This window comes from Copadichromis virginalis, linkage group LG4 (genome assembly GCF_057382275.1).
Source record: "Copadichromis virginalis isolate Kocher_CV1m ecotype Utaka linkage group LG4, C_Virginalis_male_GT1.1, whole genome shotgun sequence".
Classification (NCBI taxonomy): domain Eukaryota; kingdom Metazoa; phylum Chordata; class Actinopteri; order Cichliformes; family Cichlidae; genus Copadichromis; species Copadichromis virginalis.
Genome location: NC_140621.1, coordinates 1001618 through 1014719, shown reverse-complemented (window position 1 = coordinate 1014719; position 13102 = coordinate 1001618). Strand labels below are relative to the sequence as shown.

The following is a 13102-nucleotide window of genomic DNA, read 5'->3' as shown; positions in this document are numbered from 1 at the left end:
AACTTCAGTGATGTGGAACTGGTTTGGTGTTTGTCCGTCAGATACACAACAAAGCACATTTTTTTGCAGAACATGCAAGCGGCCGTTGTCATTGTCATATTTGTCGGACTAAGATACTCTTAAATCTGGGAGTAATCTGGGTCCTAAACTCCGTATGCTTCAGGTCAAACAACACTGCAGCATCACTTAGAGTTAAAAACTGTCTAAATTCTTTCATCTTTAATAAAACGATCAGCATTGCTGCTTTACCAGGTGTAACTATAAAGTTTAACTTCCAGGCATCCATGAAAACAAAAGTTATTACATTTAACGGAGTTAGAAGTTAGCAGGAAGCTAGCGGAAGTTAGCTCGCTAGTTTCGCTAGTTACCTAAGCATGATATTGCATGTTCTGACGGAGAGATTTCTGAAAAAAATCAAACGTACAGCTCTGCTATCACTTCCAACATAAATGAAGACAGGAAACTAAACAGCAGTGACGTTTGTAGGGTTACTGAAGTTGGGTTAGCTGGTATATAATGATGTGCTACGTAATCGCTAGCGACACAGCTATGTTAGCATAACATAAACAGTGAAGCTGGAGGACGAACACTAACACTTTTCCACTTATAAAAGTTAACGTGAAGGTTCTTCATGGTTAGAGACAAATGCAATCGCATGGCAGGATACTGTAAACGGACCAAACTTCAGTCAGGAGAACAACTGAGATAATCCATCCACAATACGAGGTTAGTCATTAATATACTGCAACAACATGGGAATAGAGCAGCTGCCAGAGAATTCAACATTAATGAATCAATGGTACAGAAGTGGAGGAAGCAAGAAGAATGAGTTTAATAAAGTTTGATTTATCTGACTGCTTTCTTTCGCTTAATGTGCCTTATAATCCCGTGCACCTTATGGTGCGAAAAATACGTACTGCACACTGCAGTTTAATGTTGCAAAGCACCTCTTTTTAACTTCAGTGGATATTATACATGGTTATGCTCAGGATATGTCAGCCCATTTCTACTGGAAATGCCTTTTGGTTAAACTTTCAGCAAGGAATTTGCATTTGCACTGTTACATTTTTATAAAGCTTTAATGTACATAAAAACCAGCTTCTTGTTTAAGTGAAAATAAATGGAAGGTTGTCTTTTTGCGCTAGTAATGTTGTGGAGTTGTATTTTGTCTCGCATCAATTATATCGTCGGTTATATCGTTATCGCAAATTTTCAAATATATATCGTGATAAATATTTTTGGCCATATCGCCCTGCTCTACCTCCAACAAGGTTAAGAACCACTGCGCTAAAGGGAACTGATAAATGTAAGACATTTAAACTAGACATACATAATACACAGCGAAAACAATATGGAATAAGCATAACTCATAAACACAGGGAAACCAAGGTATAAAACTAAAACCAAGGAACATAAATAATTTTTTCAAAACTCAGAACAATAAAGAATTAACAAGGTTTAAAAGCTCTAAACACAAAGCAGTGGGTCAAAGACCCAGAACCATGACAGTAGTCCTTGTGTGAATGGCACAGAGTGGCATAGCCATTCTGTATGTTGACGTGAGCTTCCTGGACACGTCATGTTTTAAATACTGCTCTTCACCTCAACAAGCCCAAACAGAGGCGACTATAAAGGAATTTAACACGCTAAAGCTGGTGGGCCTGAATGTCACACCAGAAGGTCTGAATCAGAGCCCAGGGCAAAGACACTGAGCAAGTCTAATCAAACAAATTTATTCCCATTTTAAAAAATTAAACAATAAAACAAATGTTCTTTTAAAACTAAAATCCAACACAAACCCTCAATAAAATTGTCCTGAAAAACCCCTGGCCTGGCTAATCTCCATAGGAGCCCTCACCACCAATAGGGCTGCAGCCAGCGAATGACAAACAGTACTCACAGACACAGGTACAGGTTTACCTCTGCCCTGGTGTCGATCGTTGTTTCCCACTGCTCGATGGCCGTGCCGTGTTGGTGGACCCATCTTCACGCAAGCCTTTTCACCTGGTGATCAGGCAGCATGTCCTTCTCTCTCTCTCACCTGGCTTATACGTGCTCCTACTTTCTAGAGTCTGGGCCCTCATCCCTTTTTTGTGCTCGGACAGTTTTTTTAACAGGTCCTTTCAGCAGCTGATAGGCCACCTCAGGGCACACCCACACCTCAACAGGTGTTAACCAGTTTGTCCGTTGTCCACCCAGTCCACAGTGGATTAAAACACTACAAAACAAATATTAAAAATACAAATCATGCAAATAAAATCAAAACACACATCTCAGCAGCTGGGGTCTTTACTGCAGAATCCTGCTCCTCATACCCCTTGTGGCAACAGCATAGCTCCTGAAAATGACTGGAAGTCAGCCATGCTTTGCGTTGCCGTGCCCATACAAGACATACAGACTGCTGCCTGGTTCCCTTCTGAATTTCCCAGGACATTTGTAGTCAAACTTGAAGGGAGTAGAGAAGCATAAACAGATGTAAACTTGGGCAAAATGGACCTCTGAAAAAGTGCTGCATCAAAGAAAAGTCTAGGAACTGTGGAGCCATGTGGTACAGGATGAGGTCACTGGACATATGGATGGACAGTGGTACGTCATGGGGGAACCACGTAGGACAGTCCCAGGATGAGACAGAATCAGTTCCTTCTCAGACTGGCTTAATTTGGTTCCAGATACCATCATCTCAGGGTCAGAAATCTGTCCTAGAACAAAAGAGTGAAGACATATACAAGGCATATGTAGTTCATATTTAGTTACTGATCACACAGAGGGAATGTTCTAACACTTCACACACAATAGTGAAAATATTAGTGTTAAACATTACTAGTGGTTAGTCACAACCATATGAACCTCTTTAAACAATAATGAAGCTTATGATTAAGTTCAATAAGGAAGATCTGTAATCACTTATCTACCTGCTTTCCTGGGTGTTTGACTGCTTTTCGGTTTACACCTCTACTGCTTTCCCACACTGTCGATCTCAATACTGACATCATCACTCTGGTCCAATCATCAATCAAACTCGCTTTGCAAGGTTTAAATCTGGGCTCCGCACATTCTCCCCTTCAAACACCTCAGCTAGAGCTCTATTCAAGCCTCTATCTTCTTCGTCTCAAACAACAGCGTTCTTGACTCCGGAGGGTCCTGTACTAAATCACTGCTGGGATTCCATCCATCTTCATCCATCTTCATCCGCTTTGTCCGGGGCCGGGTCGCGGGGGCAGCAGCCTAAGCAAAGAGGCCCAGACCTCCCTCTCCCCAGCCACCTCCTCCAGCTTATCCGGGGGAATACCAAGGCGTTCCCAGGCCAGCCGAGAGATATAATCTCTCCAGCGTGTCCTGGGTCTTCCCCGGGGCCTCCTCCCGGTGGGACATGCCTGGAACACCTCACCCAGGAGGCGCCCAGGGGGCATCCTTGTCAGATGCCCGAACCACCTCAGCTGGCTCCTTTCCATGTGGAGCAGCAGCTGCTCTACTCTGAGCCCCTCCCAGATGGCCGAACTTCTCACCCTATCTCTAAGGGAGAGGCCAGCAACCCTTCGGAGGAAGCTCATTTCTGCCGCTTGTATCCGCGATCTCGTTCTTTCGGTCACTACCCACAGCTCGTGGCCATAGGTGAGGGTAGGGACGTAGATCGACCGGTAAATTGAGAGCTTCGCTTTTACACTCAGCTCCCTCTTCACCACGACGGACCGGTGCAGTGTCCGCATTACTGCAGCTGCAGCCCCAATCCGTCTGTCGATCTTCGGCTCCCTTCTCCCATCACTCGCGAACAAGACCCCGAGATACTTGAACTCCTCCACTTGGGGCAGGAACTCATCCCCGACCCGGAGTGGGCACTCCACCCTTTTCCGGCTGAGAACCATGGCCTCAGATTTGGAGGGGCTGATCCTCATTCCCGCTGCTTCACACTTGGCTGCGAACCGTTCCAGTGCGAGCTGGAGGCCCTCACCCGATGAAGCCAACAGAACCACATCATCTGCAAAAATCAGAGATGAGATTCTGAGGCCACCAAAGCGAAAGCCCTCCGCCACTTGGCTGCGCCTAGAAATCCTGTCCATAAAAATTATGAACAGAACCGGAGACAAAGGGCAGCCCTGGCGAAGCCCATCACCCACCGGGAACGAGTCCGACTTATTGCCGGCAATGCGAACCAAGCTCTTGCAACGGTTGTATAGGGATCGAATGGCCTGTAGCAATGGGCCAGACACCCCATATTCCCGCAACACCTCCCACAGGACACCCCGAGGGACACGGTCGAATGCCTTCTCCAAGTCCACAAAACACATGTAGACTGGTTGGGCAAACTCCCATGCACCCTCAAGTATCCTGGAGAGGATAAAGAGCTGGTCCAGTGTTCCGCGACCAGGACGAAAACCGCATTGCTCCTCCTGTATCCGAGGTTCGACTAACGGACGAACTCTCCTTTCCAGCACCCTGGCATAGACTTTCCCAGGGAGGCTGAGGAGTGTGATCCCCCTGTAGTTGGAACACACCCTCCGGTCCCCTTTCTTGAAGATGGGGACCACCACCCCGGTCTGCCAGTCCACAGGTACTGCCCCTGATCTCCACGCAACATTGCAGAGGCGTGTCAACCAGGACAGCCCTACAACGTCCAGAGCCTTCAGGAACTCGGGGCGGACCTCATCAACACCAGGGGCTCTGCCACCAAGGAGTTGTTTAACTGCCTCAGTGACCTCGCCCCCGGAAATTGGCGGGTCATTCCCCTCATCCCCAGACTCTGCTTCCTCCTCGGAAGACGTGTCAGTGGGATTAAGGAGGTCCTCGAAGTATTCCTTCCACCGCCTGACAATTTTCTCAGTCGACGTCAGCAGCGCTCCGCCAGCACTATACACAGTGCAGGTAGAGCACCGCTTTCCCCTCCTGAGACGTCTGACGGTTTGCCAGAATCTCTTCGAGGCAGTCCGAAAGTCTTTTTCCATGGCCTCTCCGAACTCCTCCCACACCCGAGTTTTTGCTTCAGCCACTGCCCGAGCCGCATTCCGCTTGGCCTGTCGATACCTATCGGCTGCCTCCGGAGTCCCACAGGCTAACCAAGCCCGATAGGACTCCTTCTTCAGCCTGGTGGCTCCCTTCACCTCTGGTGTCCACCATTTGGTTCGGGGATTACCACCACGGCAGGCACCAACCACCTTGCGGCCGCAGCTCAATGCAGCAGCTTCGGCAATGGAGACGCTGAACATGGTCCATTCGGACTCAATGTCCCCAGTCTCCCTTGGAATGCTGTTGAAGCTCTGCCGGAGGTGTGCGTTGAAGATCTCGCGGACTGGGGCCTCTGCTAGACGTTCCCAGCACACCCTCACTACGCGTTTAGGTGCACCAGGTCTGTACAGCGTCCTCCCCCGCCACCTGATCCAACTCACCACCAGGTGGTGATCAGTTGACAGCTCAGCCCCTCTCTTTACCTGAGTGTCCAGAACATATGGTCGCAGGTCTGCTGATACGATTACAAAATCGATCATCGACCTACGGCCTAGAGTGTCCTGGTGCCACGTGCACTTATGGACACTCTTATGTTCGAACAGGGTGTTCGTTATGGCCAAACTGTGATTAGCACAGAAGTCCAATAACAGAGCACCGCTCGGGTTCAGATCAGGGAGGCCGTTCCTCCCAATCACGCCCCTCCAGGTCTCGCCGTCATTACCCACGTGAGCATTGAAGTCTCCCAGCAGGACAACAGAGTCTCCAGGTGGAGCACCCTCCAGCACCCCCCCCCCCCCCCCCCCCCCAGGGACTCTAAGAAGGCTGGGTACTCTGAACTGCCACTCGGCGCATAAGCGCAGATGACAGTCAGGACCCGTTCCCCGACCCTAAGGCGCAGGGAACAAACCCTCTTGTCCACCGGGAAAAACCCCAACGTACCGGCAGCAAGCCGAGGGGATATTAGAATACCCACCCCAGCCCGCCGCCTCTCACCAGGGGCAACTCCAGACTGAGACAGAGTCCAGCCCCTCTCCAGGAGACTGGTTCCAGAGCCCAAGCCATGTGTAGAGGTGAGCCCGACTATATCTAGCCGGTACCTCTCAACCTCACGCACTAACTCAGGCTCCTTCCCCACCAGAGAGGTGACATTCCATGTCCCTATTGCCAGTCTTGGCAGCCGGGGGTCAGTCCGCCAGGGCCTCCGCTCCTGGCCGCCACCCGGCACACAATGCACCCGACCCCTATGGCGCCTCCTGCGGGTGGTGGGCCTGCGGGAGGATGGGCCCATGTCTCCTCTTCGGGCTGTGCCCGGCCGGGCCCCATTGCTGGGATTCCGTCTAAATGAATTTCTCAATCTCAATAAATCACATTAAATTCTTCCAAGTGATCTTTCCTTTTACAGTGTAAACCTCAGACTGTTTTTGGCCACTGTTTGGTTTTTGCACCATAAACTCACCGACAGGTTCAGGATGGATTTTATTAAAAAGTGAAGAAAAAAGCAGGTAGTCTCCAATCCATTGTAGCTGTAGGTATGCATGTGTCCCTCAGTAATGCTGACATTCTAATTGTAAATTGTAACTATCATTGTTAGAATTTTACTCTGATATGTTTTAACCTTGCCAACCTGTGTTCTTAGTCAGTGTCATCTTTGTAAGCCACTTGTGCAAGGTGGAGGTGGTGAAACACATGGAACTGGGAATAATGTATGATCTGCTACAGGAGTGCAACTATGTGGTCGCGAAACCCGTTAATGGGTACACAGCTTCATGACATGTGACATCAAGGCAAGTAGTCTGAAGTTATTAAGGCCGGAAGGGATGGCTTTCTTTGGTGCCAGCACTAAACATGATGTCTTCCGTAGCATTGGTACCTTTTCCAGCAGCAGACTCGGGGGGGGGGGGGGGGGGTTCAGTACTAAACCTATTGAAAACCTATTGTTGCATATTAAATACGCGATGCTTGACTGGGTTGCTATGACAATAACTATGTACATTAGGTGGTACTTAACTGTAATAGAAAACCAGTCGATCTAAGTCGAGTCGTGGTGAGCCGTGGTGAGTCGATCCGAGTAAGAACTAATAAAGAAGGGGCTATACAGAGGTGTTGACAGGACCAGGTTGTGATCTCATCTACCTAGTGGGGAGAAGGGTAGTGGCTCTGTATGGATCCTGCATGTTTACATACACAAGGTCCAGATATTCACTAGAGATGGACCGATCCGATATTACGTATCGGTATCGGTCCGATACTGACCTAAATTACTGGATCGGATATCGGAGAAAAATAAAAAATGTAATCCGATCCATTAAATATCACGAAAGCACCTCACAAAACTTGCAACACGCCGTAACTCACCTCAGAACGTATGCATCACGTGATAGAGCAGCTGTGGCATGCAGGACCTGTCGGTGGTGTGGATAGCATGTGGAGCTTCGCTAGCAACCTGGCATTTCATCTCCGACAAAGTTATCCCCGAGAGAAGTAAAGCAAGTGTGTAAGTCCATCTCTGAATGTTTGTAAAGCATTCCCACGTTAAGCTTAACAAGCGACTGCCTCTCGCTCTCCGGCTGCTACTTCAATCGTGAAACTGCTTAAATCAGCTGATCGGCTTTTCTGTCGCGAGTCTGTCTCTCGTTTGTTTTTGGTCCACTTTGCGCCAGAAAGAGCAAACCAGCGGCTGAACAACAGCAGCACGTTTAAGCTTGATAAGCTGTTGTTAGAATTTATTTAATATTAATTTCTACACCAGGATCTTTTTCTACGTAGCTGACGGCTGGTAACTGTGCAGGGGCGGATCTAGCAAAGTTTAGCCAGGGGGGCCGATAGGGCATTAACTGGGAAAAGGGGGCACAAAGACATACTTTTCTTTCTTATTCTCATTTAAAATGTCTAGCTTTTAATAAATAATTATCTGACACCCAAAGTTTTAATTTGATGTAAAATGAATAGAAGTCAATTACTGTATATAGTGACTATTAAGTCTAATATATATACCCTAGTAAGCTATAGTACTTTTTACTTTGGGAAGGTACCATCTGTGCAGTCTGCAATTTTGTTGAAGAAAGATGTTGAATCTATTTAATATTTCTTGAAAAATAATTGATTTCTGTGCATTTTTTTTCACACTGCATCAAATTAAGGTTGATTACGTCGATTAAGCATCATGAGGTGGCGCGTGAGGGGTGGTTCCCTATTTTTTATTTATTTAATTTTGTTGTTGCTGGGAGTTGGAACCCTATTAGTTAGGTTGCTTAATATTTACGCTAAGTACTCTTTAAAATACCAGAATAGGGAGGATGGTGTAGGTCTAAGTTTATTAGATTGATCAGTATTGCTGAACTATGAAATATTTTTTTTGTATACAGGTATAACAGAATAGCTTTAGTGTAGTTGTTGTTTTAAACTTGAGTATGAACTTGCAGACTTGCAAAATGCAGCAAGATATTTTAAAAAACAGTTTTGTTGATTAAAAAACACTATATCGGATTCATATCGGTATCGGCAGATATCCAAATTTATGATATCGGTATCGGTATCGGACATAAAAAAGTGGTATCGTGCCATCTCTAATATTCACTTATAATTATGACACATTAACAATTGTAGTTGCATGTCTTAGTGCTCCTGGTACACTGCACAACTTGGATCTCACGCTTATCTTAGTTGTAGCTATGTGGCAGCATAGCTAGAATCAAACAGCATTTATAAACTTAAAAAAAAAATTGCAATGCAACAATGTGATAGTGACTGGATGCTATAATTGTACTTCAGGCACACATTCAGCTGCCACCCCAGTACAGACTGCAGGGCTGTTTAAACTTAGGTAATGGAAACAACATCTTTATCTTTTTAGACAAAGCAGTGTGATCATGACTGGGTACACCTCGGCCACACTAGAGTCACTGTGGCTCCCTCTGACCGTTGTCAGCGGAGATCAAAGACACTACAAACTCCTGTACCTGCTGCTGTACTAGTCCACGAAGTGTTGTAATGAAACGTGCCAAAATAAATGACATAAAACGACTTCACGTCTGATGGACTTTTATTTTTACCATTCATAATGAAATAACAAGGTAGAGCATGTCCACAAGTGTCCCAGGAGGAAGGAAACTGAATTCCTCAGAAGGAAGGATATTTTGGGTTAGGGGTTGACATTTAGGAATCACTGTACCATACCATCAACTTCAACAATTTGTCACTACATGTATTTTTCTTTTTTCTGTATTTAAACAACTAAAATATCCATACAAAAGGAAAGAAAGAAAGAAAGAAAGAAAGAAAGAAAGAAGCAAAGCAAAAAGCAAGTAGGGAGTGTGTTTTTGTTTCCATTAATATAACTAATATTTCCTCTAGTGTTCTAGTAGTTAACACCGTCAAAATCAAAAACTGGCCTGCGTTTTCTAATGTAGTCCATCCATTTCTTCCATCATGATACAAACAGGTCGCTCTTGTAGTTCACATCTGCTGTCATTTTCTCCATTCTGTAAATGTCCAGTGTGATGTTCATCCACGTGTTCATAGTTGGGCTCTCTGAAGAAAGCCATTTTTTGTGATGGCTTTTTTTCCTGCTGCCAGTAAAATATTAAACAAGTATTTATCGTTCTTTGTCCATCCTTCTGGCATAAGTCCAAAACGTAGAGTTTTACTTTCCAAAAGTAAATATCTTCCAAATGTCTCGTGTATCGCTGCATGTATTCCCTTCCAATAAGTTTTAATAACATGACAGTCCCAGAAAATATGATAGTGATTTGCATTTGTATTTCCACAATTTCTCCAGCAAGCGGGAGGGTTACCTTCATAGTGAGATTTTTGGTGAGGTGTAATAAAATATCTTATCAGGCATTTCCACCCAAATTCCCGCCAGCTCTGTGAGCTGCTACATTTCCATTGATATGCCCATATTGTTGTCCACTCTTCCTCCTTTATCTCTATTCCTCCCTTCATTTCCCATTTTGTTTTAATATATAAAGTCAAGTGTAATTTCATATTTGTCAATCCTTTATAGAGGTCACCTATAATACCTCTGTTTTTATTTGAACTGCCCTTTTAAATACGTCTAGCAGCTGTTTACTTAGTTCAGCCTTAGCTTTTATCTTTTTGTTCACAAAATGCCTCATCTGTAGACATCTATAAAAATCCTGTGTTTCTAATGAATATTTATCTTTCATTTGATCAAAACTAATTAGTCTGCCTTCCTCCATTACCATACATAAAGCTGTTAATCCTTTATTTGTCCAATCTTTGAATCTGGTGTCCAATTTATTTGGAGCGAAATGTGTGTCATATGCACACCACTTAAGAACTGCTATATCCTCTTCTAGTTTCTATTTTTTTATTACTGTTTCCCAAATTTTAAAAGTCAACTTGATCCATGGATTTTCAATAGTTTTTATTAAATTTTTCAAGCTTCTGTCTGCTATAATAGCTTATATGGGGATGGAGGTCAGATTCTCCTCAATAACTTTCCATTGAGCGTCATATGAAGGATTACATCAGCATATCATAGGCCTTAATTGTGCTGCCCAATAATAATCCCTAAGAGAAGGTAAGCCCCACCCCCCTTTTCCTTTGTTAAGTTGTAAGGTTTTGAATCTAATTCGGGGCCTTTTTCCTTGCCATATGTATCTTGACAAAGTTTTATCCCATTCATTAACCAGTAGCACTGCCAGGCTTCTACCTTTCTACCTTTAAAACCCGAGAGCAGCCAAATGGCTGGTAGGCTTTTAGCTAAGCTTTAGCTTCAGCCAAGTGGAAGCTAAATTGGCTAGTCATTCATATGTATATTAGGTTGTTACCTGGGAATTCTGGAGGGAGGGGAGTGGGGGTGTGTCAGTGAGGGGGTGGGGGAGCTGCTAAAAGCTGTGAACTTCCTTTTGTGTTCGTCTGATGCATTCTCAATCATCCAGGGAAATAAATCTCCAAAAGTCACCAACTTGGAGTGTTTCAGTTTGCCATCTTAGGGAGAAATCAACACACATGGGTGTAGGTCCTTTGTTGCTGAGATTTATTGATAAAAACAGTACAAAAAACCAACCATTTGTACACATATTTACAAATGGCCTGCTGAGTGGTGCACGGAGCATGTTCATTGGTTCATGGACCTCCCTGAACTAATGGCATTTATTGCAATTGTCATCTTGCGGGGGGTTAACAGGGTTCCATCTCTAAATGACTGCTGGTCAGCAAACCTGGGAAACCCACAGATAATTGGAACTATGGCACGAAACCGCTTCCAAGACATCATGCAACACCTACGCTTTGATGACAAGTCCACCCGCAGTGATCGAGCAAAGACTGATAAGTTCGCTGCAATTTCCAGTGTGTGGGGATCATTGGTCACCAACTGCATCACGTGCTACAACCCTGGTCTACATATCACCGTTGATGAACAGCTTTTCCCATCAAAGACTCGGTGCTGTTTCCTGCAGTATATTGCAAGTAAACCTGACAAGTTTGGGATCAAGTTTTGGGTGGCTTGCGACCTAAAATCCAAGTACATTTGGAGGATGGTGGTTTTCCGTCTAAGAAGTTTTTGCGCAAGTGAAAGCGATGTGAAAAAATTGTCCGTGGTAACATTTCTGCCCTTGTCTAGGAATGGTTCCATCAGCCTCATTACTACATTTTCAGAAAGTCTCTCCCCAGTAGGACGATTGGGGTCCTTGCCAAGATATGGGAAGACATTGCAAATGTACTTGGATTTTAGGTCGCAAGCCACCCAAAACTTGATCCCAAACTTGTCAGGTTTACTTGCAATATACTGCAGGAAACAGCACCGAGTCTTTGATGGGAAAAGCTGTTCATCAACGGTGATATGTAGACCAGGGTTGTAGCACGTGATGCAGTTGGTGACAAATGATCCCCACACACTGGAAATTGCAGCGAACTTATCAGTCTTTGCTCGATCACTGCGGGTGGACTTGTCATCAAAGCGTAGGTGTTGCATGATGTCTTGGAAGCGGTTTCGTGCCATAGTTCCAATTATCTGTGGGTTTCCCAGGTTTGCTGACCAGCAGTCATTTAGAGATGGAACCCTGTTAACCCCCCGCAAGATGACAATTGCAATAAATGCCATTAGTTCAGGGAGGTCCATAAACCAATGAACATGCTCCGTGCACCACTCAGCAGGCCATTTGTAAATATGTGTACAAATGGTTGGTTTTTTGTACTGTTTTTATCAATAAATCTCAGCAACAGAGGACATACACCCATGTGTGTTGATTTCTCCCTAAGATGGCAAACTGAAACACTCCAAGTTGGTGACTTTTGGAGATTTATTTCCCTGGATGATTTAGAATGCATCAGACGAACACAAAAGGAAGTTCACAGCTTTTAGCAGCTCCCCCACCCCCTCATTGACACACTCCCCTCCCTCCAGAATTCCCAGGTAACAACCTAATATACATATGAATGACTAGCCAATTTAGCTTCCACTTGGCTGAAGCTAAAGCTTAGCTAAAAGCCATTTGGCTGCTCTCCGGGTTTTAAAGGTAGAAAAGCCAAATGGCTGCTCTCCGGGGATTTAATTAAATTGTTTCTGGTTAATTTCTGTTGGTAATGTTTGAAATAAATATAACAATTTAGGAAGTATATTAATTTTAATTGAATCTATTCTCGAATATAAACTTAAATATGGAATTAGATTCCATCTCGCTATATCTTCCTTAATTGTCTTTTGTATTGGTGAGTAATTTCGTTCTAATAGTTCTGCAAGATCCTTAGGTATTATGACTCCAAGATATTTAAAGCACTCTGTTTGCCATGCTAATTGGTACTTACTTTTAATTTCTTCTGATGGAATATAGTTGTACTTAAGCAATTGTGTTTAAGTTTTAAGTCAAATTCAGTAACCATGTGCTCCCCAGCCTCGTGTATGGGAGCCGCTCATACCACCCAGAGTCAGAACTACTCCACCGTCAAACCTATGGCACCCCACACCCACTTCAAGGCTATGCAGCAAGTCATCACCCAGGGAGCTCAAGACGGGGTGGAGCTTGGGGTGGACGAACACTAGGTAAGGATTTGGTTGTGCATTGTATAAATGCAAGTTTTAAATATTATATTCGAGTGAACTATACAGTGTTATTTCTATCATCATATGAACAAAACTGTAAATAGAAATAACCCACACAAAAAGAAACGTGAAATAAATGTCTGAACTGGA

The 13102-nt window shown here is 44.6% G+C and overlaps 1 protein-coding gene across 6 annotated transcripts in view; it reads left to right on the top strand.

The window, feature by feature from the left end:
• prr12b (proline rich 12b) overlaps window positions 1-13102 on the top strand; it is a 61872-nt gene that overhangs the window by 11053 nt on the left and 37717 nt on the right. For all 6 annotated transcript variants that reach the window (XR_014919932.1, XM_085453022.1, XM_085453027.1 and 3 more), the window contains exon 2: window positions 12804-12952. Coding sequence is in view for 5 of the 6 variants with exons in the window: in XM_085453022.1 (XP_085309148.1) it covers window positions 12804-12952 (149 nt within the window). In the remaining variant the exon portion in view is untranslated. The remainder of the gene's footprint in view (window positions 1-12803; window positions 12953-13102) is intronic.